We start from the raw sequence: 27,469 nt of genomic DNA, 5'->3' as shown, positions 1-27,469 counted from the left end.
TGCTAATCACTGGGGATGCAAAGAAAGGCAAAAGACAGTCCCTGATATCTAAGAGCTCACTATCTAATGGGGGAGTTTTTATTGTTGTTATGTCAATTTTTAGTTGTGTCTAACTCTTTGTGACCCCATTTGGGGTCTTCTTGGCAAAGATCCTGCAGTGGTTTGCCATTTCCTTCTCTAGCTCATGTAACAGATGAAGAAACTGAGGTAAACGGGGTTAAGGGACTTGCCCAGGGTCACTCAGCTAGTAAATGTCTGAAGCCAGATTTGAACTCGGGTCTTCCTGACTCCAGAGACAGTGCTCTATGCGCTGTGCTATCTAGCTGCCCTAGCTCCCTAGTGGAGGAGACAACATGCAAATAACTATGTATGAACAAGATACGGAGAGAAAAATTGGAGATAATCAACAGAGGGAAGGCATTAGCATTAAGGGAGACTGAGAAAAGCTTCTTGCAGAAGATGAGACTTGAAGAAAACCAGGAGGTGAAGGTAAGGAAGGAGAGAGTCCCGGGTATGAGGGACAAGCCAATGAAAATCCTTAGAGTTGAGAGTGGGAAGGCTAGGCCTAGGATATTTGTGGGCCTCACTCCCCAATAGATGCCTTACCTGAGGTCAAAGTGGAAATGATATTTGACATCATTTAACCCACCCCCTTCATTTTACAGGGTAAGAAACTGAGTCCTAAAGAATGCTTTGAGGAAAAGGAAAAAAAAAAAACAACCCACAAGGCTACCAAATGGCAGAACTGGGACTTGAATCTGGGCTTTTTTATTCCAAATCTAACATTCCTTCCACTATATCACACTGCCTCTTACCTTGTTGATTTGGCTTCTATTCTCACCTTCACTGGCTTGGGCCAAGGCAGATCTAAAGCGACGAATCAAATAGACATGTGTTCACTCCTCCTTCTTCCCTCCATCCCCTCCATTAGACCATAAACTACTCAAGATCAGGGGCTAGGTTCTTTCTTCTGCTTTGTATCCCCAGAGCCGTGCATATAGTCCAAGTTTAACAAATATTTGGTTTAATTGAATTCTGTCAATCTGCAAGGCCTAAGCTAGGTCTTCGGAGCTCACGTGACAGAGAGGGAGGCAGATTCAGATGACTGTGGGGGAGGGGGAGAGGCTGGGAGCAGAGGGATTTGACACAAATTTAACTGGAGAATCCTGGAATCATGGAATGTAGGGAGGGCAGTGGGAGCGAATGCACTTTGGAGGCAGAAAGTCCAATAAAAGGAAGAATCTGATAAGAGGAAGAGCTGAACATTCTGAAGAAGGGAGTGATCACCAAAGTGCTTTTATATAATTATCTCATTTGATTCTCAAAATTACCTTACGAGGAGGTAAGATAGGGTGGGGGAAGGGATAGGGAGAGACAGTGAGAGAGAGAGAGAGTGAGAGAGCCATATAATTTATTCTTTTTTTACAGATGAGGGAACTGAGTCCCAGAAAGGTTACTCGGATTGCTCCAGGTCACATAGCTAGTTAGCCACAGAACCAGAACCAGAAAGCAGGTCTCCTAATTCCTGGTCCAAGAGTGTTTCCATTTCAATCACAACTTCATGGGCCTCACAGCTGAGATCCACAAGGGCCACTTATTACCTGTGTGACCTTGGGTCAATCACTTAATTTCTTCTAGTTTCAGTTTCCTCTTCTAAAAGAGGAGAGGGCTGGCCTGCATGTCCTTGGATCAGGGCAATGTCTAATGTTCTATGATAAGTGATAAAGGTAGCAAGGCATAGTAGACAGAGTGCTGGATTTGGCATCTGGAATAGGAAAAGAAAGAACAAGCATTTCCTAAGTGCCTACCATGTGCCAGGCACTGTGCTAAGTGCTTTGCAAAGATTATCTCATTTGAGCCTTGCAACAACCCTTCAAGTGTTCCCATTTTACAGATGAGGAAACTGAGGCAGATTTAGCCCAGGGTCGCACAATTAGTAAATTCTCTGAGACCACATTTGACCTCATGCCTTCTAGGGTTCAAATTCTGCCCAAGACACTTACCAGCTATGTGATCTTAGGTAAGTCACTTCTGTTCTCTGTGCCTTAGCTGCCTCAGCTTCCTCATCTGTAAAATGAGGGGGCTGAATTAAATAGCCTTTGAGGTCCCTGCCAGTTCTAAATCTGTGAAACTGCAATAGTTTGAGAATCTTAAAATTTATACTATGTTCACCAGCACTATTCCCTCCTGTCTTAATAGAGACTTAGGAAGGTTCAGGAGACCCCAAAACCTAATACAAGGAAACATGGAGCTTACAACAAGATGGCTAAAAACCAGCTTCACTGAGGGGAAGTACTCACAAAACGAAGGGGTGGTCAAGGAGGATGGACACAAAGACTGGGACCCTGGAGAGAATGGGGGACCCTCTACTAAATCAGTAAAGTCTGGTGGGCTTTTACACGGTTCTTTCAAGGGGAAGGTAGGTGGCACAGTGGAAGTCTGGAGTCAGGAAGATTCATCTTCCTGAGTTCAAATCTGGCCTCAAACACTTATTAGCTGTGTGACCCTGGGTAAGTACCTTCACCCTGTTTGCCTCAGTTTCCTCAGGAGCCTCTATCCAGCCACCAGGCAGTATCAGTGAAATAGCAAACAGTGTCTCAGAGCAGTATAGGGACTTACATGGGTCTGACTTGGAGAACATGTCTTTATCCAAAAGATTCCTGAAAGAAAAAGAAAAGAAAAGACCATTACTGCCAGAGGCCTGGGGGAGGTCCCAGAACAAGGGAGGAGTTTAGGGAAGGAGAACCTCAGTTTACCAAAGGTCCAAGGGAATGAACCTCAGGTAAGACTACAGAACCAGCCAAGGTGTCTCTTCAAAACAAGTGCCTGCCCCCATTTCTGATGACCCTTCCCTTTTAAATACTTTTAGCACAAACACACATGTACACACAACACATGGACACTGGATATTCTGTGCTTTCATGCTGATCCTGCTTCCTCTCCTGGTCAGCTCCACGATTTGGACCTTTCTAGACATTCCTGCCTCTTGTCTACTCCTCTCCTTCAATTCATTCAGTAAGAATTTATTCCATTTAAAATAACTATAGGGGCAGCTAGGTGGCACAGTGGATAGAGCACTGGACCTGGAGTCAGGAGGACTTGAGTTCAAATCCAGCCTCAGACACTTACTAGCTGCATGACTCTGGGCAAGTCACTTAACCCTGATTACACACACACACACACACACACACACACACACACACACACACACACAAAGGTAAAATAACTGTAGACAATATAAAATACATGGGAGTTTACCTGCCAAGACAAACCCAGGAACTATGTGAACACAGCTATAAAATACTTTTCACACAGATAAAGTCAGATTTAAATAGTTGGAAAAATATCAGTTGCTCATGGTTAGGCTGAGCCAATATAATAATAATAATCATTATTATTATTATTAAGTGACTAGTATAAGTCAGGCACTGTTTAAGTCACCCAGAATGTTTAAAGCACCCAGAAGGTCACCTGACTCCAATAACTCTCCAGGAATGCTGGAGATGGCTACAAGGTATTTTGAGTTCCCCCAGGTCCTGAATTTCTGCCCCCCCCAAAAGCATTCTCATTTTGGGTTGTGGTTCGTCCTCTGTTTTTGATGAGGACATCATGGGGTGATGTCTTGACTTGAGAGTGAACTGGATTTAAGTGAGGCAGAGTTGCACAAAGTCATCAGCCTCACTCTGTCTTCCAGAGTCATCAAAGTCCAGTGGCAGGACAACAATCTGTTCTCATCTGACTATTCCTTCCATTTCTCAAAATGTTAAGTATCATTCTGTATCATTAGTCTTCTGAAGTCATGACTGCTCACTGCATTGACTAGAATTCCTAAGTCTTTCAAAAGTGATTTCCTTTTCATGGTCATTGTAGAAACTGTTCCTTCATTGGGTGGACATCTATACATGCTTGGGGTAGACATCCCCCTAACTCAACAGGTTTGAGGACCATTGGTTACCCTCAACCTGGATTACCCTCAGCCCATCTGCTGAGACAGTTTTTTACTGGAGTGTGATTGCTGTTCATGCTATAGCTTCTTGGAGCCACAGGTGAGAGTTGGATGACAGGTGGACACCAAAGATGGATGAGTAGCCCTGAAAAGGGCTTGACAAGACCTCATATCAGAAGTGCAAGTTGTCCCTGAACACACGATTGTTTTGGATTACCACACCTAGGACTTGTGGTGACTCCACCCAAGCTTCTGTTCTGGCTTCACCCAAATTTTATTGAAATCTTACAAATTTTACAGTTCCTCATATCTATCTCAAGCTACCTTGCTTTCAAGTTGCCCTCTTGGCAAAAACGCTTAATTGTGTAAATGTGTCTTGTCTAACTCCTACATAATGTAAACTTTCCAGAGCCTGGAAAAAAGACAGCCACACCTCCTTTCTATTTTGCTCTCCTCTAACAAATGACCTCTAAAACTGTTTCAGATTTTGGGGTCTGTTCTCAAGAGCAACCCTCCTTGAAGATAGGCTTCTATATTCACTTTATCATTATGCCCTAAGAAATGATGGATTCCAAGAAACCTAGGAGGACTCATGAACTGATGCGGAATGAAGTGAGCAGAACCAGAGGAACAATTTCTACAATGACCATGAAAAGGAAATCATCTTTGAAAGAATTAAGAATTCTAATCAATGCAGTGACCAATCATGACTTCAGAAGACTAATGATGCAGAATGAGACTTAACATTTTCAGAAACAGACAATGATTTAATTTGTTTTGCTTGACTATACTTTTTTGTTACCAGAAAGGATTTCTATTTGTGGGAGGAAGGAAAATTGTGGGGGAGAGGTAGGGGTAGAGACAGTATAATGATACAAAAAGAAAAAAAGAAAGGAAAGGAAAAAACTGTCAATTAAACATTAATATAATTACCCTGCTCCCATTGGTTCTAATTCTTCTTTACAACATGACTAATGTGAAAATATGTTTAATATGAATGTATATGTAGAACCTTTATCAGATTGCATATCGTCTTGGGGAGGAGGGAGTGAAGGGAGGGAGAGAAAATTTAAAACTCAAAATCTTATGGAAGTAAATGTTGAAAACTAAAAATAAATTAATTAATTTTTTAAAAAAAAGAAAGAAAAAAGTGAAAAATGTATATAATTACTCAGAATAAAACAGATGGAATTTCGGAAGGAGATGCCAACAAGCATGCCAGTTTTGCTAGGATCATAATATACATTTAAAACTATATTAACTATATTACTATTAATACAGTTATTACCAAGTAATACAGTTAAAACTATATTTTGAGTAATACAATTAATACAGGTAAACTTATATTACCATTTCATATGTAATCCTCTTTTTCTTATTTTTTTATATTGAAATGTTCATTTTATTGATATTTGGTTAAGTTCATAATATAAGATGTATGTTGAAAAGCCAAAACTACAAGAAGAAAATAGAAAAGAAGAAAAAGAAAAAAGTGATTTAAAAAAAGCATCAGTAAAACATATTCTCAAAAAGAAAAAGACTGTAGTCAGGAAGGCCGATTAGGAGGCTATTAAGATAGTCTAGGAGAGAGGTGATGAGAGCCTGAACTAGAGAGCTAAGATAGAAAAGACAGGAGAGATTGAAGACATGTTTCAGAGTCAGAATCAATAGGATTTGGCAACTGCTAGGATGCCAGGGAGGAGGGAGAGGGGAAGAGTCAATGAGAATACAGGAGACAGAGTGAATGATGGCACCATTGACAGACAGACTGAAGTCAAAAAGAACCTAAGCTTGGTTTTGCACATGGTGAGTTTGAGAGGCTGATGGGACAGGCCATTGGAGATGTCCAACTGAAATTCAGGGCAGAAGCTGGTGCCGAAAATAGAGATTTTATTTTCAAATATAGATAGACTCATCCGCACAGAGGCAATAACTGAAGCCAAGGGAGTGGATGAAATTTGCCAAGAGAGAAGAGGAGAGGGCCCAGGACAGAGCATTAGAGGGCACCCACACACAAGGCACAGGAGGAGAAAAATGAACCCATCTAGGAGTAAGACTCATATGCAGACAGGTAAAGGACCATATCTCAGAGGCCAAGGGTGCAGTGCACATGGAGAGGAAGGTTTGGTCAGTCCTGTTTAAAGGCATGTCAAGCAGGACAAGGACTAAGAGGCCACTGGTAGAGGTAAACTGTTGTAGTGGAATGAGCCCTGGGTTTGAATCAGAGAATCCTGGTGCAAACCCTGTCACTGATCACTTACAAGTCACTTATCCCCCTCTAGGTCTCAGTTTGCCCATTTGCAAAATGAATTAGTTGGAGGAAATGATTTCTAAATTCTATGATCCCATGGTTTAATAATTAGGAGGCTATTGGTGACCTTAACGAAAGTAATTTCAGTTAAGATGGAGCTCAAATGCAGCGATTGAGGAGTGAGTGGGTGGTGAGGAAGTGAAGGCAGCTAGTGTAGATTATATTTTTCTAGAAATTTAGCAGTGAATGTGTTTTTTTCTGCCTTTTTATTCTTTGTTGTAAGGGACTGCTCTATGGGGGAAGGGGAGAGAAAGAGACAGAGACAGAGAGAGGGAGGTAGAAAGAGGAGAAGAAGAGAGAGAAGGAAGGGGAGAAAAAGAGGAGGGGGAGAAAAGGGGGAGAGAGAAGGAATGAAGGAGGGGGGAAGGGAGAGAGGGTGATGGGGGAGACAGAGAAGGAGAGAGAGAAGCTGGGAAAGAGAGAGGGAATACATTAGGAAATGTAGGTGATGTAAAAGAACGATATATATAAAAATTATTTTTAAAACAACTCTATTCCCTCTTCTGTATGACAGCCCATTCTCAGAGTGGGTGACAGTTTGTGGAAATTCATGGAAGCAAGAGATGTAGTGAGACAGAAAGAGACAGAGAGAATCTGTAGGGGGAAAAGAAAAGCTTAGGAAGCACCCAGGAGGAGAAAGTAGGACATAGGTGGTGACCCAGAAAAGGAGACTGAAAAGGAATAGTCCAACAGGAAGAAGGGAAAGCAAGAAAGGAGAGTGTTTGTTTTAGGGGTGTGCAGGTTGTGATGGGGAGTGGCAACAGGTCAAAAGCTACTGAGAAGTCAAATAGGACAACAACCAAGAAATGGTCATCTGATTTCAAAGGTAAGAGATTTCTGGCTCCCTTGAAAAGAGCAGTTTTATTCAAGTGGTGGGATTGGAAAGATGATCACAAGGGATTCAGAAGTGAGTGGGTGATAAGGAAATGGAGGTAACCAAGAGGTAGATGACTCCAGGAATTTATTAATAAAAATAGTAACTAGCATTTATATAGTGTTTTAAGGTTTGCAAAGCACATTACAAATATCTCATTTTAACCTCACAACTCCGGGAGGTAGGTGCTAGTATCATCCCCATTTTACAGATGAGGAAACTGAGATTGACAGAGGATAACTGACTCACTAGTAAGTGTCTGAGGCCACATTTAAATCTGGGTCTTCCTCCAGGCCCAGTGCTCTATCCACTTCACCACCTAGCTGCCTAATTTGGCAATGAATGGGAGGTGAGTCATACATAGGATGATAGCTTGAGAATGACAGGGTTGGATAAAAGGTAAATATGGCATAGCAATGAACATGTTTGTAGGCATGTAGATAGGAAGATATTGAAAATGAGAAAGATGGCAGGGGAATGATTTCAGAGGTTGGAGTAGAAAGACTGAAGCCAGGTAGTGAAGTCACAGGGGTACCATGGCATAGTAGGACAGACAGAATAAGGTCAGACTTGGTGTCAGGAGACCTAGTATATACTAGTTGTTTGACCATGAACTCGGCTTTCACTTTTCCAAACCTCAGTTTCCTCATCTGTAAAATGGGGATCATAATACTTGTACTGCCCACATCACAGGGTTAATTTAAGGAAAAGGCTTTGCCAACTTTAAAGAGCTATATAAATATGAGTTATTAATACCATGGAAGAGTGCACAGAAAATTGGTAGATGGCAGAGGATGGGGAGAGAATGGTGTGACCACACATAGCTCACTCTAGCTGTCTTATGTGACTGGGAAAGTTGACTGACTTTCATATATGAGAGACCTAGGGCTCTCTTTCTTCATTCTGCCACTGACTCATCAGTAACCTTGGAAGAGGTCACTTGATTCCTTGGTACCTCAGTTCCCCCCTCCCTGAGGTCAGAGAGCAGGGCACTTGCCCCCATCCCTCTCTCTCAGGGAAGGGGGATGGATGAGGTAACAGTCATAAGTGCTTTCTCTCCAGAATCTGTCTCTGGAGAGCTCAAAGGGGATTTTTTCCCCCAAGAAATTTTTTTTTCCAAAAGAAAGAAAAACCCTTAAGCTCTCAACACAAAAGCCCAGAGCTTTGCCTCTTTTATTCCATAAACCAAGGCCAGGCAGGCAGAGCAGAGGTGCCAGCAGCCAGAGGCCCTTCTCCCTAGAGTGCCTAAGAGACACTTCCAACTCAGTGGCAGCAAGAAAATTACCATTCCAGCAGAGCAGCAAGGGTTACAGGGCTTTGGGGGGAGGTGGGGCACAAGAGGAAAAGGGGAGGGAGAGAGAGAGAGAGAGAGAGAGGGAGGGAGGGAGGGAGGGAGGGAGGGAGGGAGAAGAAGAAGAAGAAGAAGAAGAAGAAGAAGAAGAAGAAGAAGAAGAAGAAGAAGAAGAAGAAGAAGAAGAAGAAGAAGGAGAAGAAGGAGAAGAAGGAGAAAGAGAAGAAGGAGGAGGAGGAGAAGGAGAAGGAGAAAGAGAAGAAGAAAGAGAGGAGAGAGAGAAGGAAGAGAGAAGAAAGGAGAAAGCAAAGACAGAGTGAGGAGAGAGAAAGAGAGAGAGAATAATATAAAGAAGAAGAGGAGGGGAGGAGGAAGAGGAGGGGGAGGAGGAGGAGGAAGAGGAGAAGAAGGAGAAGGAGAAGAAGAAGAAGAAGAAGAAGAAGAAGAAGAAGAAGAAGAAGAAGAAGAAGAAGAAGAAGAGAAGAAGAAGAAGAAGAAGGAGAGGGAGAAGGAGAAGAAGAAGGAGAAGGAGAAGAAGGAGGAGAAGGAGGAGAAGAAGGAGAAGAAGGAGAAGAAGGAGAAGAAGAAGAAGAAGAAGAAGAAGAGAAGAAGAAGAAGAAGAAGAAGAGAAGAAGAAGAAGAAGAAGAAGAAGAAGAAGAAGAAGAAGAAGAAGAAGGGGAGAGAAAGACAAGGAAGAGAGAGAAGAAAGGAACAAGGAGAGAGTGAAGAGAGGAGGTGAAGAAAAGGGAAAGGGGGAAGGAGAGCAGAGGAGACAGACAAGACAGAAACTAAGGGAAAGAGACAGAAAAAGAAAGACACGCAGAGAAAGACAGAGACAGACAGAGAGACAAGGACAGGGAGGAGAAAGAGACAGAGAGACCACAGAGACAGCTGGACAGCTACTTTACCAAATCCCATTGTGGAACCTGTGATAGAGGACTAGAAGGAAGCTGGCATTTAGAACAGCAGAGATTGGGAAGAGTCTCTGTTGTGTTAGTCAAGACAGCTTCAGGCCTGCCCTCAGGTAGCACCAGTCTACTAGGGTAGACACAGTCTCTGCCCTCAGGGAACTATCAATCTGATGACTGGAAGCTTTGCAAACCTTAAAGTGCTATGTAAAGGTGAGTTGTCATTCCTATAATCATGATTTTTGTCCAGACAGGTGATTCCATCATGTAGGGAACTCCTGGTAAGGAAACTCTCTCTGCCAGTGCAGGCTGTACCATCTCTGCCATTTATAGTCTTAGAAAGTTGCCTGGAACTCTCAGAGGTTAAGTGCCTGGGGTCACACAGCCAGTATGTGGTTGCAGGTAGGACTTGAACCCAGGTCTTCTTGGCTCTGAATCTGGCTTTCTATCCACTACGCCATGCTGCATTTATCTAATAATTATTATTATTGTTCTTAAAAATCAGGTATAATGTCTGTTCTCAAAGAGCTCCTCGTTAGATGGGGGAGAGAGACAGCACCCCTACAAGCTCACGGTCTGATTGAAGGACTCTCCATAGTGCAGTACAGTGGTTCTTAAAGTGTGGTCCAGGGACCCCCAGAGGTGCCCAGGAGGCTTTCAGGGGAACCTTGAGGTCAAAACAATTTATCATAATACTAGGACATTTTAACTTCTGACATAGTAAATACCAATAGATCTAACCCACATAAATAAATGCTCTTTGGGGTCTTCCATAATTTTTAAAAGTATTGAAAGATCCTGAGACTAAAAAGTAGTGGATAGGGCACTGGACTTGAGGGGTGGGGAAGACCTAGGTTCAAATCCCACTAAAGGCATTTATTAGCTGTGAGACCCTGGGCAAGTCACTTAACTTCTCCAGACCTGTTTCTTCATTGGTATATGAGAGGCTTTGATGGCCTCTAAGTTCTCTTCTGTTGCTAAATCTGCATCTATGTAGAGAAGTTTTAATTAATGTCTTGGATTCTGTAAACCTTCAAGTATTACATAAATGTTAGTATATATAAATATAAAAATGTGTATGTGTATCCACACACACACACACACACACACACACACATATATATATATATATATATATATATATATATATATATATATATATATATACACACACACATATGTATGTATGCATTGTCATTATTGTTCAGCTGTTTCAGTCTTGTCTAACTCTTCATGACTCCATTTTGGAATTTTCTTGGCAAAGATACTGGAGTGGTTGACCATTTTCCTCTCCAACTCATTTTACAGATGAGAAAACTGAGGCAAATAGGGTGAAGTGACTTGCCCAGGGTCACACAGCTAGTAAGTGTCTGAGGCCAGATTTGAACTCAGCAAGATGAGTCTTCCTGATTCCAAGTGCAGTGCTCTAACTACCACACCACCTAGCTGCTCCAGGTATGTATATGTGTGTGTCTATACATACATACACACATATACATATATTCTTTCAAATATAATATACATATTACACATAATATGTTATATACATAATAATGTAATACATATATATTACATAATATGTATATTTTATGTTGTCTCCTCCGTTAGAATGTAAGCTCCCTTGAGGGAAGGTTTTGCCTTTTCTTCATTATCTCCAAAGCTTGATACAGAAAAATGGATTAATAATTGCTTTTTGATTAGCTGATGGGTTGATCTTCACCATTATTTTTATTAAGAAAGAAGCTCAGTCTTTGCCCCAGAGATTGGCATGCAAGGGTGACAGCCCGCCCATACCACACACCACACCTAACTTAATTGGGCCTACGACAAGCAAAGACAGACCCAGAGCTAGGGCTCTGTAGGGTCTCTCTCCTCTCTGATCTCACTGGGCAGCTCAGTGGAAAACAAAGTTGAGGAGGAGCCTGGTCCTCCCCTCCCCCTCCATGCCACTCCACAGAGGCCTTTCTCCACATGCTCTCGTCTGCCACAAAGGAGATATCCTTAGGATGTATTTCATGGTTGGCCGAAGTCGGGCACTTAGCACAGTGCTTGGCTGCCATCCGAGGTGTTCAGTGAACATTTGTCGGTAGATTTATAATTAAGGCCAGTCTCTCAGTGTTCTGATTCTCCTGTGTCCTGCCCTTCCTGTCGAGCACACTTAGCACAGTTGAATGCCCTGCCCACCTGAGGGACACCAAATAATCTTCAATGGAATAAGAATTATAATTATAATCATAAGCAAGGTCTGCAAACTGCTTTACATACAACTATTATCCCCACTAGACCTCACAACAGTGCTGTGTGGTCCTAGTATCCCCATCTTCCTGGCAAGGAAACTGAGATTGAGTTAGATTAAGTGACTTCCCCACAGCGACAGCAAATAAGTGTCTGAGTTAGGAATTGAACCTAGGTGAAATATATTTGATTGTGAGTCCAGTCTTATGGAAATGAAAGTTTGAGATAGGAGGAAAACATGTATTAGGCCTCAGTGTGATACAACGGAAAGAAGCCTGGATTTTTGAGTCCAAGGGCCTGAGTTCAAATCCTACCTCTTTGTGACCTTAGGCAAGGTACTTCATGACTCCAGCCTGAGGTCTTTCATCTGCAAAATGAGGGAAATGGACAACATGGGCTCTTAGGCACCTCCTAGATCATTTAGACCTATGATCTCTGAGGCAGCAGAGGGTACTGGGTACAGGCCTGGGCTATAAGCATCAGGAGGCAGAATTAGAGGATTTGAGAGCTGGAAGTGATTGAAGTGGCCAGCTAGCCCATCCCACTTGTGAAAGGAATTCCTACTATAACACACAAGATTTCTAGTCCCAGATCTGTCACTAATAATCTGTGTGTGGCCTGGGACAGGACATTTCCCCTCTCCGGGCCTCAGTTTTGTCATCTGTAAAATGGGAAGAATGGACTAGATTCCCTTAAGCTCTAAGGCCCCTTTAAGCTTTAACATCCCAAGGTCCAGAATGGAAGGAAGGGTATATGTGTGTAAAGAGTCTAATAAAGGGCTAAAAAATATTCTGATTGTGTAAAGCTCCAGCCTATAGAAATGGAAAGGAAAACTGAGTGACACTGTATAAAGCACTGGTCTCAGAACCAGAAAGATGCATCTTTATGAGTTCAAATCTGGCCTCAGGCACTTACTAGCTGTGTGACCCTGGGCAAGTCACTTCACCCTGTTTGCCTCAGTTTCCTCATCTGTAAAATGAGCTGAAGAAGGAAATGGCAAACCACTCCTACATCTTTGCCAAGAAAACCCCAAATGGGGTCACAGAAAGCACAACACGAATGAAAAACAACTTAACCACAACAAAATAGGAACAGCAGCTCCCCTTTACTGAAAGCTTTGGTCACACTAAGCAAATCTGTAAAACTCCTAGAGTGAATTCCAAAGCTAGCTCTTTCTCCTCGTCATAGAGATTGACAAGCCTGCCATTAGGGGGCCTCTGTCTCATTGAAAGGGATGATGAGTCCCAGCATCTCCGAATGCTTATTGGACATTTCCAATTGGATGTCCCACAGACATTTTTAATGCAATATGTCTGAAAGAGAAATCACTATCTTTGCCCTCAAACCCACTCCTAGATGGAGTGGCTAGAACCCTGGATTTGTAATCAAGAAGATCTGTGTTCATATTCTGCTTCGGACACTTATTAGCTGTAGGATGCTGGACAAGACACTTAACCTCTAGCATCCTCGGTTTCTTCATCTGTAAAATGAGGATAATAACAGCCCCTACATCACAGGGCTGTTACGTGGATCAGTGGGATAGTTTGCACTTTGCAAACCTAAAAATGCTATTGTTGTTTTCTCTCTGCATCCAAACTTCCCTATTTTCGTCAAAGGCATCAAATTCTTCTAGTCCCTGAGGTTCATAACCTCAGTGTCATCCTTAAGTCTTCCCTCTCCCTCACCCCCATATTCCATCAGCTGCCAAGTTCTGTCAAATCCACCTACACAAAATTTCTCACATCTATTTCCCTCTATCCATTCACCCAGCTACCCCCCAAGTTCAAGCTCCCGTCACCTCTTACCTGGACTACTGCCCTACTTGGTCTCCTGGCCTCAGATCTGTCCTTTGCTCCCACAGATCCCAAAGTGCTATTCCTGAAACACAGGTCTGGCACTATCACCCTCTCATCTCTGGGCAAAACACAAACTCTTCTATCTGGCATCTAAAGATTTGCATAATCTGAGACCAGCCTTATTACACATTCATTACTCCTTCACATGCTTATGTCCTCAGTAAACTGCCTACATATGCAATGTTCATTTCCTATCTCCTTGCCTTTGCACCAGGCAGTCCCTCCCTCACCTCTACCTTTTAGAATCCCTAGCTTCATTAAGGATTCAGCTCAAGTGCTGCCTTTTACATAAGGCCTTTCCTGATCTTCCACTTGTTAGTGTTTCCTTCCCCATTGCTTTTTGTATATTTTACACACACACACACACACACACACATACAGACATGCATATATACATATATAATATATATACATATACACACATATACACACGCATATATACATATATAATATATATACATATACACACATATACACACATACACACACGCATATATACATATATAATATATATACATATACACACACATACATACATATATATATATATATATATATATATATATATATATATATATATATCTGTGGGCTATATCCCATAGAATGTAAACCCCTAGAGGGCAGGAACTATTTCATCTTTGTATCTGTCCCTAGAATCTAGCACAGGGCCTGGCCCACAGTAGACATTTAATAAATACTAGTTGGTCAATCGGTTAAAGAAGATCACAATGAGAGTGGAGATAAGGGAATAAATTCTGGCAGAAATACCGGAAATATCTGCTCACCAAGACCCTTCATGCCAGCTCTGGTGATATAGAGAATAGAGAAAGCTTCTTCCCAGTAATAACAATGAGTCATGCACTTCGTTAACAAAGTTACACTTCACAAAGCATTTTCTTCACCGTGGCCCTGTAAATTAGGTGGTTGTCAGTGTTGTGCCCATTTTACAAATGAGAAAACTGAGGCCCAGGGAAATTAAGGGATTTACTCTTGATCACATTGATAATATGTGGTAGAGCAAGGATTCAAACCCAGGTCACCAGACCCCAAGGTTGGTGCTTTCTACTATATCCTACATCACCAAGATATAGCAAGCTCACCCAGATCCCGTTCCGGGTAATGATTTTTTTTTTTACTGAGAAGATCAAAGTTCTGAGAATTTGCAAGCCCAGGTAGCCACTGTACAATTTGGGAACAAATAGATATTTTGGATTTAGGAAGGTCCACCCAGAAAGATCTAAGCTTCAGGTGCTCAACAACTCTGAGAGCCTGTCTAGTTTCTACCCCACCTCTATCCTGTACCACACCCCTAGTATGTTCTTGTATCTAAAGCAGGGGTGGGGAACCTGTGGCCTCGAGGCTGCCTGTGGCCTTCTAGGTCCTCAAGTGTGGCCTTCTGACTGAGTCCAAGTTTTACGGAACAAATCCTTTTATTAAGGGGATTTGTTCTGCGAAGTTTGGATTCAGTCAAAGGGCCACACTTGAGGACCTAGAAGGCCCCATGTGGCCTCAAGGCTGAAGGTTCAGGTGTGGGGACACCTGAAAAGAGAAAGCATTTCAAATTGCTCCAATTTGTGGAAATTACAAGAAAACAAGTTTTGGTTCAGTGATAGACAATAAGTTCTAGGTGAGAATTTATCTCTTATCCAAATTTCGTACCTCCTCCAGCACCTAGTACATACTATATTTAAATGTTTAATAAACTTTCCTGAATCTCCCATCTCCAATCCATCTTTTACACAACTCTCAAAATAATCTTCCTAAAGCATATGTTGGACTTTGTTACCCCTCTGCTCAAGAAACTTCAATGGCTCCCCATGACATCTGGGTGAAATACAAATCACTCAGCTCAGCATTTAAAGTCCTTCACAATCAAACTCTGGACTACTCTTCTAGGCTTATTAGACATTATTCCCCTTCACTTGATCTACATTCCAGACCATTCCATGTTCCCAGAACTTGGCACTCTGTCTCCCACCTTCAAAGCCTTACATAGGCTGCTCCACCGTTTCTGGCTTACACTCACTCCTTACTTCCACTTCTTGAAATCCCTAGCTCCCTTCAAAGCTCAGTTCATGTAGCAACTCCTTCAGGAGACCTTTATGTGGAATCTCCTTGGTCAGTGCCTGCTCATACTCCATCCTCAAATGATCACATGTTTACATGCTATAGTCCCTCAGTAGAGTGTGGTCACTGTGAGAGTAAGTACCTAGGACAGCGTCTCACACAGGGTAGTCATTTGCTAGTTGGATGGTACAGGAAATGTGTGTTGAATGAGTGAATGAAAGGAGAATATTCTTGGAGTTGTTGGCCATCCACCCAGAACAGGGTAACAAGGCGAGGGAAGGGTGTAGAAATTATCATACAAAGAGCAGTTAAAGAACCAGGGGTTTTCAGTTGGGAGAAGAAAAGACTTAGAGTTTGGGAGGAGAATGGGGAGGAGAGGGCGGAGACATGACACCAATCTTTAAAAACAAGAAATATGTGGATGAGCTTGTCCTCAGAGGACAAATGGGTGGATGGTATAGGGCCAGCAGTTTTCAGGTCAATATAAGGAGATTTCTAATAATAAAAGATGTCCAACAACAACAGCATTTATATAGCACCTACTATGTACCAGGGCAGCTAGGTGGCAAAGTGGATAGAATGCCAGCTCTGGAGTCGGGAGAATTTGAGTTCAAATCCAAGATTCAGACACTTACTAGTTGTGTGACCCTGTACAAGTCATATAACCCTGTTTATCTCAGTTTCCTTATCTGTAAGATGAGCTGGAGAAGGAAACGGCAAACCACTCTAGTATCTTTGCCAAGAAAACCCAAAATAGGATCACAAAGGGTTGGACATGGGGGCAGCTAGGTAGCGCAGTGGGTACAGCACTGGCCCTGGATTCAGGAGGACCTGAGTTCAAATCCGGCCTCAGACACATAACACTTACTAGCTGTGTGACCCTGGGCAAGTCACTTACCCCATTGCCTAGCCAAAAAAAAAAGTTGGACATGACTGAAAGACCTCAGCAACAACAACACGTGCCAGGTACTGTGCTAAGTCTCATTTACTTCACGACATTTCAGTTACCTCACAACAATCCTGAAGGGTAGGTGCTATTATTATCCCCATTTTATAGATGAGGAAACCGAGGCAGACAGCAATTAAGTGACTTGTCCAGTATCAGACAACTAGTAAGAATCTAAGGACAGATTTGCCCTCAGGTCTTTCTGATTCTAAGCCTGGCACTCTATGCGTTGTACCACCTACTTACCTGCTTGTAAGATAGTGAGTTCCCTGTCACTTCTAGTGTTCTAGTAGAGGTTGGATGACTATCTGTGGGGGATACTACAGAGACAATTCCGTCACTGAGTAGAAAGTTAGACTAGTAGTTAATGGCCCTTTCAATACTAAGTTTCTATGATTCTAGGCACAGGAGGCAGGTGCACAGCGTAAACTGACTGAATATTCAGGGTTTTATTGGAGTCATGATAATGCAGCTGATAGAGTGCCAGGCCTGCAGTCAGAAAGACTCATCTTCTTAAATTCAAATCCAGCCTCAGATACTTACTAGCTGTATGATCCTGGGCAAGTCACTTCACCCTGTTTGCCTCAGTTTCCTCATCTGTAAAATAAGCTGGAAAAGGAAATGGCAAACCATTCTAATATCTTTGCCAAGAAAACCCCAAAAGAGGTCATGAAGAGTTAGACATGACTGAAAAATGACTAACCAACAACATTGGAGCCATGCTCCATCACTACTAGATATCCATAGACCAGGTTTTTGTGACCCTCCAAATTTCCCCCATGACATCCTATCCTTTGTAAAATACAGATCTTACCAGTAACCTGAAAGGATTAATGAGGATGCTCAAATCTTTACTGGTTGTCCCATCACTCAAAAGATAACCCTGCCTTCTTTGGTTGGAGTTGGCAATTAATGACTTGTGCACCCAAGGTAGCATACTGCCTGCCAGATCCCACTCCCTGCGAGGGAGATTCCACTTAGAGCTCCTCCCACCCTCCCTAGAACCCCCTAAGAGACAGTGCCCTCCTCCCCACTGCTTTGCCCCCAAAGGATTAGCCTTGCTTCCAACCCCTCCTCCCAGCCTATTCCCCCAACTCTCTCCACACACCAAAAGAACAAGAATTAGAACCATGTAATGCCACATTGAAAAAGTTGCCAACCACTGCCCTAGGGGATGCAGGCAGATAGGGAATTCTTCCCAGGCCAGGTTTCTGTTTGGATATTTTCCTCTCCTTTGCCTCAGAATTCTTTGGCTGTTCACCCTCCCGCTTGGGTTGCTCATCTCAAAGATGCACACCTTGGGCAAACAGCTCAAGACTGTCGGTGAAAGCAGGAGAAAGAGGCCAATGAGCCTACATGCATGGGGAGGAGACAAGCTGTCTCTGTGGTGTAATCCTAAGGGCCAGCCTGCCTGGAAATCTCTTCCCTGAGCCCTAGTGCTAGAAATTACAGCCATTTATAACAATAGCTCACTTTACAGGAGCTTTACAGCTGACAACTAACTCTTCACACAATGACTGGCAGTGCAAGTATTATCCCCATTTTACAGATAGGAAACTGAGACTAGAAGAGGCATGGCTTACACAAGGTCACACAGCTAGTGTCAGAGTCAGGTTATTGTAGGAAAGGCATTGGGCAGCTTGGACACATCCAAAGGAGAGTGATTGTGATGAGGACGGGGCTAGAAATCATGCCCTAAAAGATGAAGGTTCTCAGACTTTTTGGTCCTGAGACCCCTTTATACTCTCAAAAATTATTGAAGACCCCAAAGAGCCTTTGTTTATGTAAGCTTTATCTATCAATATTTACCATACTGATCAATTTTTAAAATATGTATTCATTTGTTTAAAAATAATAAACCTACTGCATAGTTACAAAGAGTATTTTAAGAAAAATAACTATATTTTCCAAAATAAAAAAGATTTAGTAAGAAAAGGGGCATTGTTTGACATCTTTTTACAAATCTCTTTAATGTCTGACTTAATAGGAGACAGCTGAATTCTGTTTCTGTATTCAATCTGTTGTGATATGTTGTTTTGGTTGAAGTACATGAAGAAAATCTGGTCTCACACAGATATGTGGTTGGAAAAGTGAGGATTATTTTAATAGGCAAGTAACATCTTAGTATTATTACGAAAACAGTTTTGATCTCTGAAAGCCCCTCTGAAAGGATCTTAGAGATTCCCAGGAATCCTTGGACCACACTTTAAGAACTGTTTATCTGAAGAATCACCCAAGGCAAGGAAAGCAGCGTGGGATAACATGGCACTGGATCTCAACTGAGGAACTATCTGGGTTAGAATCTTATGATTGTTAGTATTTAAAATTGTTTTGATTAATAAAAACTATGCTCTTACGACTATTTGATGAATGTTCATCCTATAAAAAATAAAATTCACTGGATGCAAGCCCTAATGTAAGGGGCACATCTATGCCTCTGACACCTACTGAACACATGATCCTGGATAAGTCACTCTACCATATGAGTCTTGGATGCTCTGTAACTGGGGATAATATCAGTAAATCCTTCCTTCCCAGGCTGTTTATAAGGATCATAAGAGTCAATGCATGTAAAGCACTTTGTGAACCTTAAAGCTCTTTCTATGGATGTCAGTTATTATTATGTTAAGCCTGAAGTTAGAAAAGATTGGAGGAGGGGAGAGACATATGATACCTGCCGTCAAGTTTATAAAGGGCTAACAAGTAAATGGGAGCAGTTAGGTGGCCCAGTGTATAGAACACTGGGCTTGGAGTCAGGAAGTCTCACCTTTCTGAGTTCAAGTCTAGCCTCAGACACTAGCTGTGTTACCCTGGGCAAGTCACTTAACCCTGTTTGCCTCGGTTTCCTCATCTATAAAGTGAGTTAGAAAAGGAAATGGCAAACCACTCCAGTATCTTTACCAAGAAAACCCCAAATGGAATCACAGAGAGTACACAACTGAAAATTACTGAACCAAGGCAGCTAGGTGGCATAGTGGATAGAGCACTAGCCCTGGAGTCAGGAGGATCTGAGTTCAAATCTGGTCTCAGACCAGATATTTGACACCTACTAGCTGTGTGACCCTGGGCAAGTCACTTAACCCCAATTGCCTCTCTTAAAGAAAAAAAAAGATTTAATAATAAATCAAAAGAAGGAGGAATAAGATTGATTTTGCTTGGTCCTGCAGAGCTAGGAGTAATGGGTGGAAATTTCACAGAGACAAACTTAGGCTAGAAGTAATGGGAGATTAAAAAAAAAGTTCTAACAATTAGAGATGTACAAAAGGTGGGAGGGAGAGGAGGGAACAAGCATTTATTAATCACCTACTGTGTGTCAGGCACTGTGCTAAGTAAGCGCTTTATAAATGTGAATTCAGAAGTGAAATAGGGCCATCTCCAGGGAGGGATAGTAAGTTCCCCATCCCTAGAGGTCTAAAAGTAGAGGCTGGATACGAACATTTGATGGGGATATTGTGCAGGGGGTGCCTATTGAAGCAGAGGCTGGGTAAATTTCATCTGTTTGTTTTTATTGTTGTTGTTCAGTCCTATCTGACTCTTCGTGACCCCATTTGGGATTTTCTTGTCAAAGATGCTAGAATGGTTTACCATTTCCTTCTCCAGCTCATTTTACAGATGAGAAAACTGAGGCAAACAGGGTAAAGTGACTTACCCGAGGTCACACAGTGCCTGAGACTGGATTTGGACTCAGGAAAATGAGTCTTCCTGACCCCAGGCTCCACCCACTGGGCCACCTGGCTGCCCAAATGGCATCTGTAGTCCCTCCCAAATCTGAGATTCTCTGACAATAACTCCAGTTCTCTCTCCCCTCTACAACACTGCTTCTCATCAGAACAATTCACATTTCCATAGGGCTCTAAGGTTGACCCATCACAAGCCGGTGAGCTAGGTCGGGCAGGCATTATCAGCCCTGAGATTTAGGTTAAGTGACCTCCCTATCGCTACACTGAGATTCAGTTTTGTGTCTCTGGATTGTATGTCCAACCCTCTTTCCATGAGACTGTGCCATATTGCTTCATAAACTATGGTTACTTTGGTTTGTGTCTTATTCTCCTACCTGTCTAGAGGCTCTACGAGAGAAGGAACTTTGTATCTCTCCCAGTACCTAGAAGGATTCCACCCACCTTTGTTCAGTAATGTCCAACACTTTGTGACCCTGTGGACCATACTGTTCGTGGGATTTTCTTTATAGTGGTTTGCCATTTCCTTTTCCAGTAGATTAAGACAAACAGAGGTTAAATGACTTGCCCAGGGTCACACAGCTAGTAAATGTCTGAAGTCATATTTGAACTCAGGTCTTTCTGACTCCAGACTCAGCATTCTATGCTTTGAGCTGCCCCATCAATGATTAATGTATGTTTATTGAATTGGGTCTCAGTAGTATCCCTACTTTTCCCCTCCACTGCCAGGTTCTCCTCATTTAGCATACAGATCTCTAGAATTAGGCAGGGTCAGGGCTCATCCTCCCCACCCCACTCCACAAAGAAAAAAGAGACTTTTTATTTCCGGGGTGGAGGGCTACAGATGCAGAATGTTGCATACGCTATCAGTTAGTCAACGTATTGGTTAGTTTTACTAAGCTGCTTTTTTTTCTCTTTCTTGTTTAATCTTTGTTAAAAAGGGTTGCTTCACCAGGTAGGGGAAGAAGAAGGATATATCTGGAAATTAATGTGATTCAAAAAAATATAAATAAATTTTAAATAATAAAAATTTTAAAAACAAACAAGAGAGCAAGCAACCTGATATGCCTTTTGGTGACAGCTGGTTATGACTGTAAGAAAGCAGACCCAGGCAGAGCCTGTGAAATACGGTAAGAGGTAGTGTGATATAGGGGAAAGGGTTCAGGATTTGGGGTCAGAGGACCTGGATTCAAATCCTGACTCTGCCACTCATTGCCTATTGTCACCTAAGGCAAGTGAGTGCACTCTCTGGACCTTAGAGTAAAATGAACCCCTTTTAGACTCAATAACCTCTGAGGTCCCTTCCAGTGATCAGTCTGTGAGGCCAAAGGAATTAAATGGAGTTAGCTATTGAATAGGAAATCATGGGTCTGTAGAAAGAACAAGGAATCTGAAGTGAGAGGACCAGGTTCAAATTCTGGCTCTGACATTGACTTTGAACAAGTCATTTTTCTTCCCTAGTTTCTTCATCTCTCAGATTAGATGGATAGTCTCAAAGGTCCCTTCCAGCTCTAAATCTTACGCCCAGGTTATCTACGACTACAATTGTCCTCTTTAAAATGTTTGGTTCCTCTATGACCAGCTTCCCACTCGGGAAAAGCTCTCCCTCCCTCTAAACTCCAGCACTGAGGGCAAGACACTCCCTGCCTCCAATCCCTAGCCTTCCTATCTCCTCTCCTTTCCTTACCTCACCCCATCAAAACCGTTACCTCTCCTCCCATTCCTAACCCATCACAGGTGATGTCACAGGTGATGCTCTAGGGAAGAAAACACACCCACATCCTCTTACACACACACACACACACACACACACACACACACACACACATATTATTTTTTGCTCTATGAGTACCATCTGATGGCATGTGGGCCAAGCTGAAGAGAGATGCTTTTGGGCACTGCCCAGAATTTCCCATCCCACTCCCCACTCCTTCCCCATCTCTCATAAAAACCACCAACAAAGAAACCCAGACACCTTAATGAGGAAGAAAGATTTTGTTTCTAATTCCAAGCCCACCCTTGGCATCATGCTACTCTCCTGTCCTCACCCCCAAATATCTTCCCCAAGCTATGGCTTGATTTCTTAAAAGCAGAAATAAGAAGGTCCCATGTTCTGTCTCCCCCTCTGTCTCTGCTCTGTTCTTTCATTAGCTGTTGTTGTTGTTCAATCAGTCGACTCTGACTCTTATGGCCTCATTTGGGGTTTTCTTGGCAAAGATACTGGAGGGGTTTGCCATTTCCTTCTCCAGCTCATTTTACAGATGGGGAAACTGAGGCAAACAGGGTGAAGTGACTTGCCCAGGGTCACACAGCTGGTAAGTGTCTGAGACCAGATTTGAACTCAGGAAGATGATTCCAAACCCAATGCTCTATCCACTGCACCACCTAGCCGCTCCTTTAGTAGTGCTCCTCTGACCATGTTCCCAGAGACCTTGGCACCTGGGAGAAAGTTCTCTCCCCAAGGCTCTAGCTCAAAAAGACTGACCATAGGATCACAGATTTAGAGCTGGAAGGGACCTTAGAGATCACCTAGTCCAATCCTCTGCCTCCATGTTACAGATTAGGAAACAAGCCTCAGAGTAGTTAAGTGACTTGCCCAAGGTCACTCAAGTAGTAAGTGACAGAATCAGGATTTGAATCCAAGTCCTCTAACTCAAGAACCAATGGTCTTTCCACTGTCTCCCTCAGAGTTCTTAGGGTAAAGGCATTTCTGGAGTCAAGGTAGAAGCTGTATTGTTTAATGGAAAGAGCAATGGATTGGGGGTTATGGGACATGATTTTGAATCATGGCTCTGCTATGTACTACCTGTATAATCTTGAGCAAATCATCTTGCCTCCCTGGCTGAAGATTCTTCATTAGTAAAATGGCAGCAGCCAGACTAGGGGAAGGTTGGAGGGAGAGAGGGAGTTAGAGGGTTTGAATGGATCACCTACAATCCTGTGACCCAATTCTACTGACAACAAGCAGCATGAACTGAACGAGTTCATGGGAGCGAATAAGTATAATATGGAGGAGGCCCCTACCCTCAAGAGACCCACAATCTGTTTGGAGGAAATTAAACACACACAGAAAGAATATGTGAAAGGAATTAAAAGAATATCTGAAGGGAATTAATGAGCATTATTCATTATCAACTGCATAAAGTACTTTTGTTGTTCAATCAGTTTAGTCAATCTATTCTTGGTGATCCCATTTGGGGTTTTCTTGACAAACATACTAGAGTAGTTTGCCATTTCTTTCTCCAATTTATTTTACAGACAAGGAAACTGAGGTAAACACAGTGCCCAGGGTCACACAGCTAGTAAATGTCTGCGACCAGATTTGAACTCAGGTCCAGTGCTCTATCTTCTGTGCCTCTTAGCTACCCAGGGTATACTCTTCTACAAACTGACTAGCTACAAGCAAGCCATCTGTCATCCCTATGTCTCAATTTCTTCTGTAAAATGGTGGGGTTTGGGTTAAATCAGAGGTTCTTAACTTGGGATCTGTGAAATTTTGTAAAATATATTTTGATAACCGTATTTCAATATAATTTGTTTTCTTGGTATTCTTGTGTATTTTATGCCTTTAAAAACATTATTCTGGGAATCATAGGCTTCCCTAGCTGGCCAAAGTGACCCATGATCCAAAAAAGGTTATGAACTCTAGGTTCTATGATTTCTAAAGTCCCTCCTCTCTCTCCAGCTCTAGCCATCTAGAATTCCAAGATTCTAAGGGCCAAGGAGGTACAGAATAAAGATTGGGTCAAAATGGGGTGCTATTTATGAAGGAAGGCTTCACAGAAGGGACTATTGGGTTTGGTTTTTAAGAAAGGGAGGAGGTGGGGCACCTAGGTGGCACAATGGATAGAGGACTTGAGTTCAAATCCAGCCTCAGACACATAACACTTACTAGCTGTGTGACCCTGGGCAAGTCACTTAACCCCATTGCCTAGCCTAAAAAAAAAAAAGAAAGAAAGGGAGGAGGCAAGAATGAGCAGAGAGGAATCAGGAGTAAATTTTAGGGAGAGGGTATAGAGATGGCACATACTTTACTAAGACATGGAAGCAGGAATGATCACATCCATTTTCACAGAATAGGCACTCAAATACATGAATGAATGGTTGAGGGTACAATGATGAAGAAGAAGAATGAAATATGGAGATTTTGAGAAGGACCTTGAATCTAGCTGAGCAGGTGAAATTTAACATAATTAGCAATAGAGAATCAGGGAGCAGGGTAATGACATGAAGCCTTTGAAGACCATTCTAGCAGCAGTGTGCAGGATGTATTGGAAGGGGAGAAGAGTATGTAAAGGTTGTTTTACAGGATCCAGGAGGTGATGAAGGCCTAGATAAATTTGATGGCACCCACAATCCTCACACCAGACTGACTTCACACTAACCCTTTCCTTTCTCCCTTCCTAGGCTACAGGACTCCAGAGGGCTGGGAGATGCCCTTATTTTTAACAAGTTCCCCCATTCACAGGGTTAGTCCCTTCCTTTGAACAACATTCTTCCTACTACCTACATAATACCTATATTTCTGGAAGGGAGAGAAGAGGAAATGCCATAAAAGATGACTGGGGAGAGGGTTCTGAGGGAATTCTGGGAATGAGGGTGTTAGATTAGAATATGACTGATATGAACTGCTTTGGGACCAAAGCTATAGGGATAAATCTACTGGATATATGGCAGAATGCAGGAACTATGCACACGCACACACACACACACACACACACACACACACACACACACACACACACACACACCCCAAGGCCCCTACAATTCTCACCATATTTCCCAAATGCTAGTAGAGTAGCTAGGTTGGAAGCCATTGTTCTGCCAATCAACTTTCTTCATTGGAAGCTGTCCTAAGGTGAGGCCACTTCTCTGACGGGCTGAAGAACCTTATAGGCACAAGAACAAGGCTAACCTTGCTCTTAAGTGATGCTTCTATAATATCATGGTGTGATTTAGGAAGAAGGACCAAAAAAAAAGTGCTTCTCTTATCCTCTGGCTTCTACCAGAAATTCCATCCCTCTAGCTAAAGGCTGTGATCCCAGTTAATGGTCAATCTTTGTTAATGCTGTTATCAGCCATTTGCACCTCAGTGGGAAGGAGTTTATCAGCCTTCTTTTTCAGAGAACTGTTGATGTAGGAAGGGATATGGGGACCAGAAACAAATAGGAAGGGGACATGGGAGCCCTGAGAGCCACCAAGGGGTACAGAATGGAGAAGCCTAGGATGCTAGGAAGAAATCACTTCGAATTGGGGTAGGGGAGGGGTTTGTTCAAAGACAAACCTGGACTAGATCCTTGATATATAAAGAGAAGACCAAGCTGGACATCAAGAGTTTCATCTCCCAGGCTTCACTGCATATTTCCCTTCTTCAGGTGTTTGCTCTCTCTCTTCCCCATTTTTTCCTAGCTTCCCATACAGCCATAACACAGAGCACAAACTTTCCTGATCTGATCTGGGCTACCCTCACTCCTAAGGCATTATTTTGTACCTGGGTTCCCCCCACCCCACAACACATCCCCACCTAGCAGGTCTCACACCTAAGGGCTGGGAAGGAGATATGGATAGACTGGATGAGGATGGGATGAGGACTGAGCAAAGCAGAGGTTTAGCACATCCAAGAGGAGAAACGTGAGTTCCTGGGGGACTCAGCTTTAGGGAGTAGGTGTGGTGGGGATACTCACACAGCCACGGAGGGACAGACGGAAAGGTCCTGACTAGGATTGAGGGATAGAAGCCAAGGGAGCTGAAGGAGTCTGTCAGTCCCCTGGGAGGAGAAGCCCCCTTATTAGTCATTTGGGGGAGCCCTGGCCACTCACCTGCAGGAAACGGTTATCTCCACCTTGGTGGCTGGAATGCTGCCTGCCAGGGAGTCGAACTCACTCACTGACGCCATATCCTCCGGCTGCTCCATTGCCCGGCTAAGCCCCCAGCACAATTGCCCACTCCTACTGCCCCCTTCCTCGGGGGGGAGGGGGCGGGCAAAATGAAGCCTTTAGGGTCTTCTTCTGGGGCTCCCAGCAGGGCGGAACCAGCACGCCGGGGGGTAGCTGAGTTCACCCCCAACTCAGGGACGATGGGCAGGAGAGAGAAGAGAAAAGGAGGGAGAGAAGGGGCGTGGGAAGAGTGAGAGAAAGCGGGGAAGTGGAGAAATGAAGAGAAGGGAGAACAGAGGATATGGAGAAGGAAAGGGGGAGAGAGCAGCAGCAGGGAGAGAAAAAAAGAGATGTGGGGAAGTGGGTGGGGAGAAGGAGATGGGGAGAGGGAGGTAGAGATGAGAAGAGGGAGGTAGGGATAGGAAGTGGAAAGAGAGAGATGGACAGTAGGAGACAGAAAGAGATAAGAGATAATATAAGATGAGAAGGGGAAACGGAGGGGGGTAAAAAGCAAGAAGGGAAGACAGAAGAGGAGAAAGGGAGATGGAAAGAGGGGCGCAAAGGAGATGAGGAGAGGACTGCTGGAGAGAGAGATGGGAAGAAGGGTATTGGAGGAGATGGGGAAAGGGGTGTTGAAGACAGGAAGAGGGGGGTTAAAAGGGAGAATAGGAGAACGGAGAGGGCGGGACGGAGGAGGAAGAAAGGGGGAACGGGGCTGGATAAGTGGGGGACGCAGGGATCTAGGTGGCTGCGTGGTCGGGCTCCAAGGCTCGCCTCTCTCTAGTCTCCAAGCGGGCGATCAAGGCTGGAAAACTGGCTGAGAGCGCCGCCTCCTCTGCTCCAAGGCAGCCGGGCTGCGGGAAAATCAAATTTCCCCAGCTCCAGCCACCTTCCCTTCCCAGACCGAACCAGCCGGGTGTACGCGGATGGACTGGGGGACTCCGGCGAGGAGGGGCGGAGACGGTTCCTAGAAGTGGCAGAATAAGGGCGGGGTCCTGGCGGGGAGGGGGATAACAGCGGGGCTCGCGTTGGGGGTGGGTCCCAGCCTGTGCTGCTGGTTGGGGCGGGAGTGGAGGAGTTGGGGGGGGGTGTTGGAAGGGGAGGCAAGTGAGATGGGGGAGCAGGTTTGGCTATGCTAGGAGAAGGCAGGCAAAGGTCTCGGCTTCTGGGGTATCAAGAGGCCGGCAAGGTGTTTGGTAAGGCCCAGGTTTGGGAGAGAACAGATGAGAAGCAGGACTAAGGTGAAAGGGGCGGATGGGCAGGAGAGGTGGACTGAGGGCTAGGGAGGATGCGTGGGAAAAAGAGGGAGAGAGAGAGGTATGAGGTGGCGGGAGAAAGAGGCCGAGGTCTGGGGAGGTATTTGTCATTAGGAGGAAGAGAGGGGAGTCCGAGGTTTCTCTGTGTTTTAGACAGGGATCGAGGTTTGGATGTGAAGGGAGTGGAGACTAAGGGGGAGGGCTCAGGGTGTGTGCTATGGAGGT

At 43.6% G+C, this 27,469-nt stretch overlaps 1 protein-coding gene across 3 annotated transcripts in view; it reads right to left on the bottom strand.

The window, feature by feature from the left end:
* Positions 1 to 26,881, bottom strand: part of CPNE5 (copine 5) — a 200,061-nt gene extending 173,180 nt beyond the window's left edge. For all 3 annotated transcript variants that reach the window (XM_020999605.2, XM_078155396.1, XM_020999606.2), the window contains exons 1-2: positions 25,932 to 26,881; positions 2,620 to 2,660 (exon numbers count right to left, since the gene is read on the bottom strand). In XM_020999605.2, coding sequence (XP_020855264.1) covers positions 2,620 to 2,660; positions 25,932 to 26,026 — 136 coding nt within the window. In that variant the 5' untranslated portion in view covers positions 26,027 to 26,881. The remainder of the gene's footprint in view (positions 1 to 2,619; positions 2,661 to 25,931) is intronic.
* Positions 26,882 to 27,469: the final 588 nt, after the last annotated feature.

The sequence above is a fragment of the Phascolarctos cinereus genome, unplaced genomic scaffold, assembly GCF_003287225.1.
Source record: "Phascolarctos cinereus isolate Bilbo 61053 unplaced genomic scaffold, phaCin_HiC Scaffold_5;HRSCAF=322, whole genome shotgun sequence".
Lineage (NCBI taxonomy): Eukaryota > Metazoa > Chordata > Mammalia > Diprotodontia > Phascolarctidae > Phascolarctos > Phascolarctos cinereus.
This window is presented reverse-complemented; position numbering and strand designations above follow the sequence as displayed.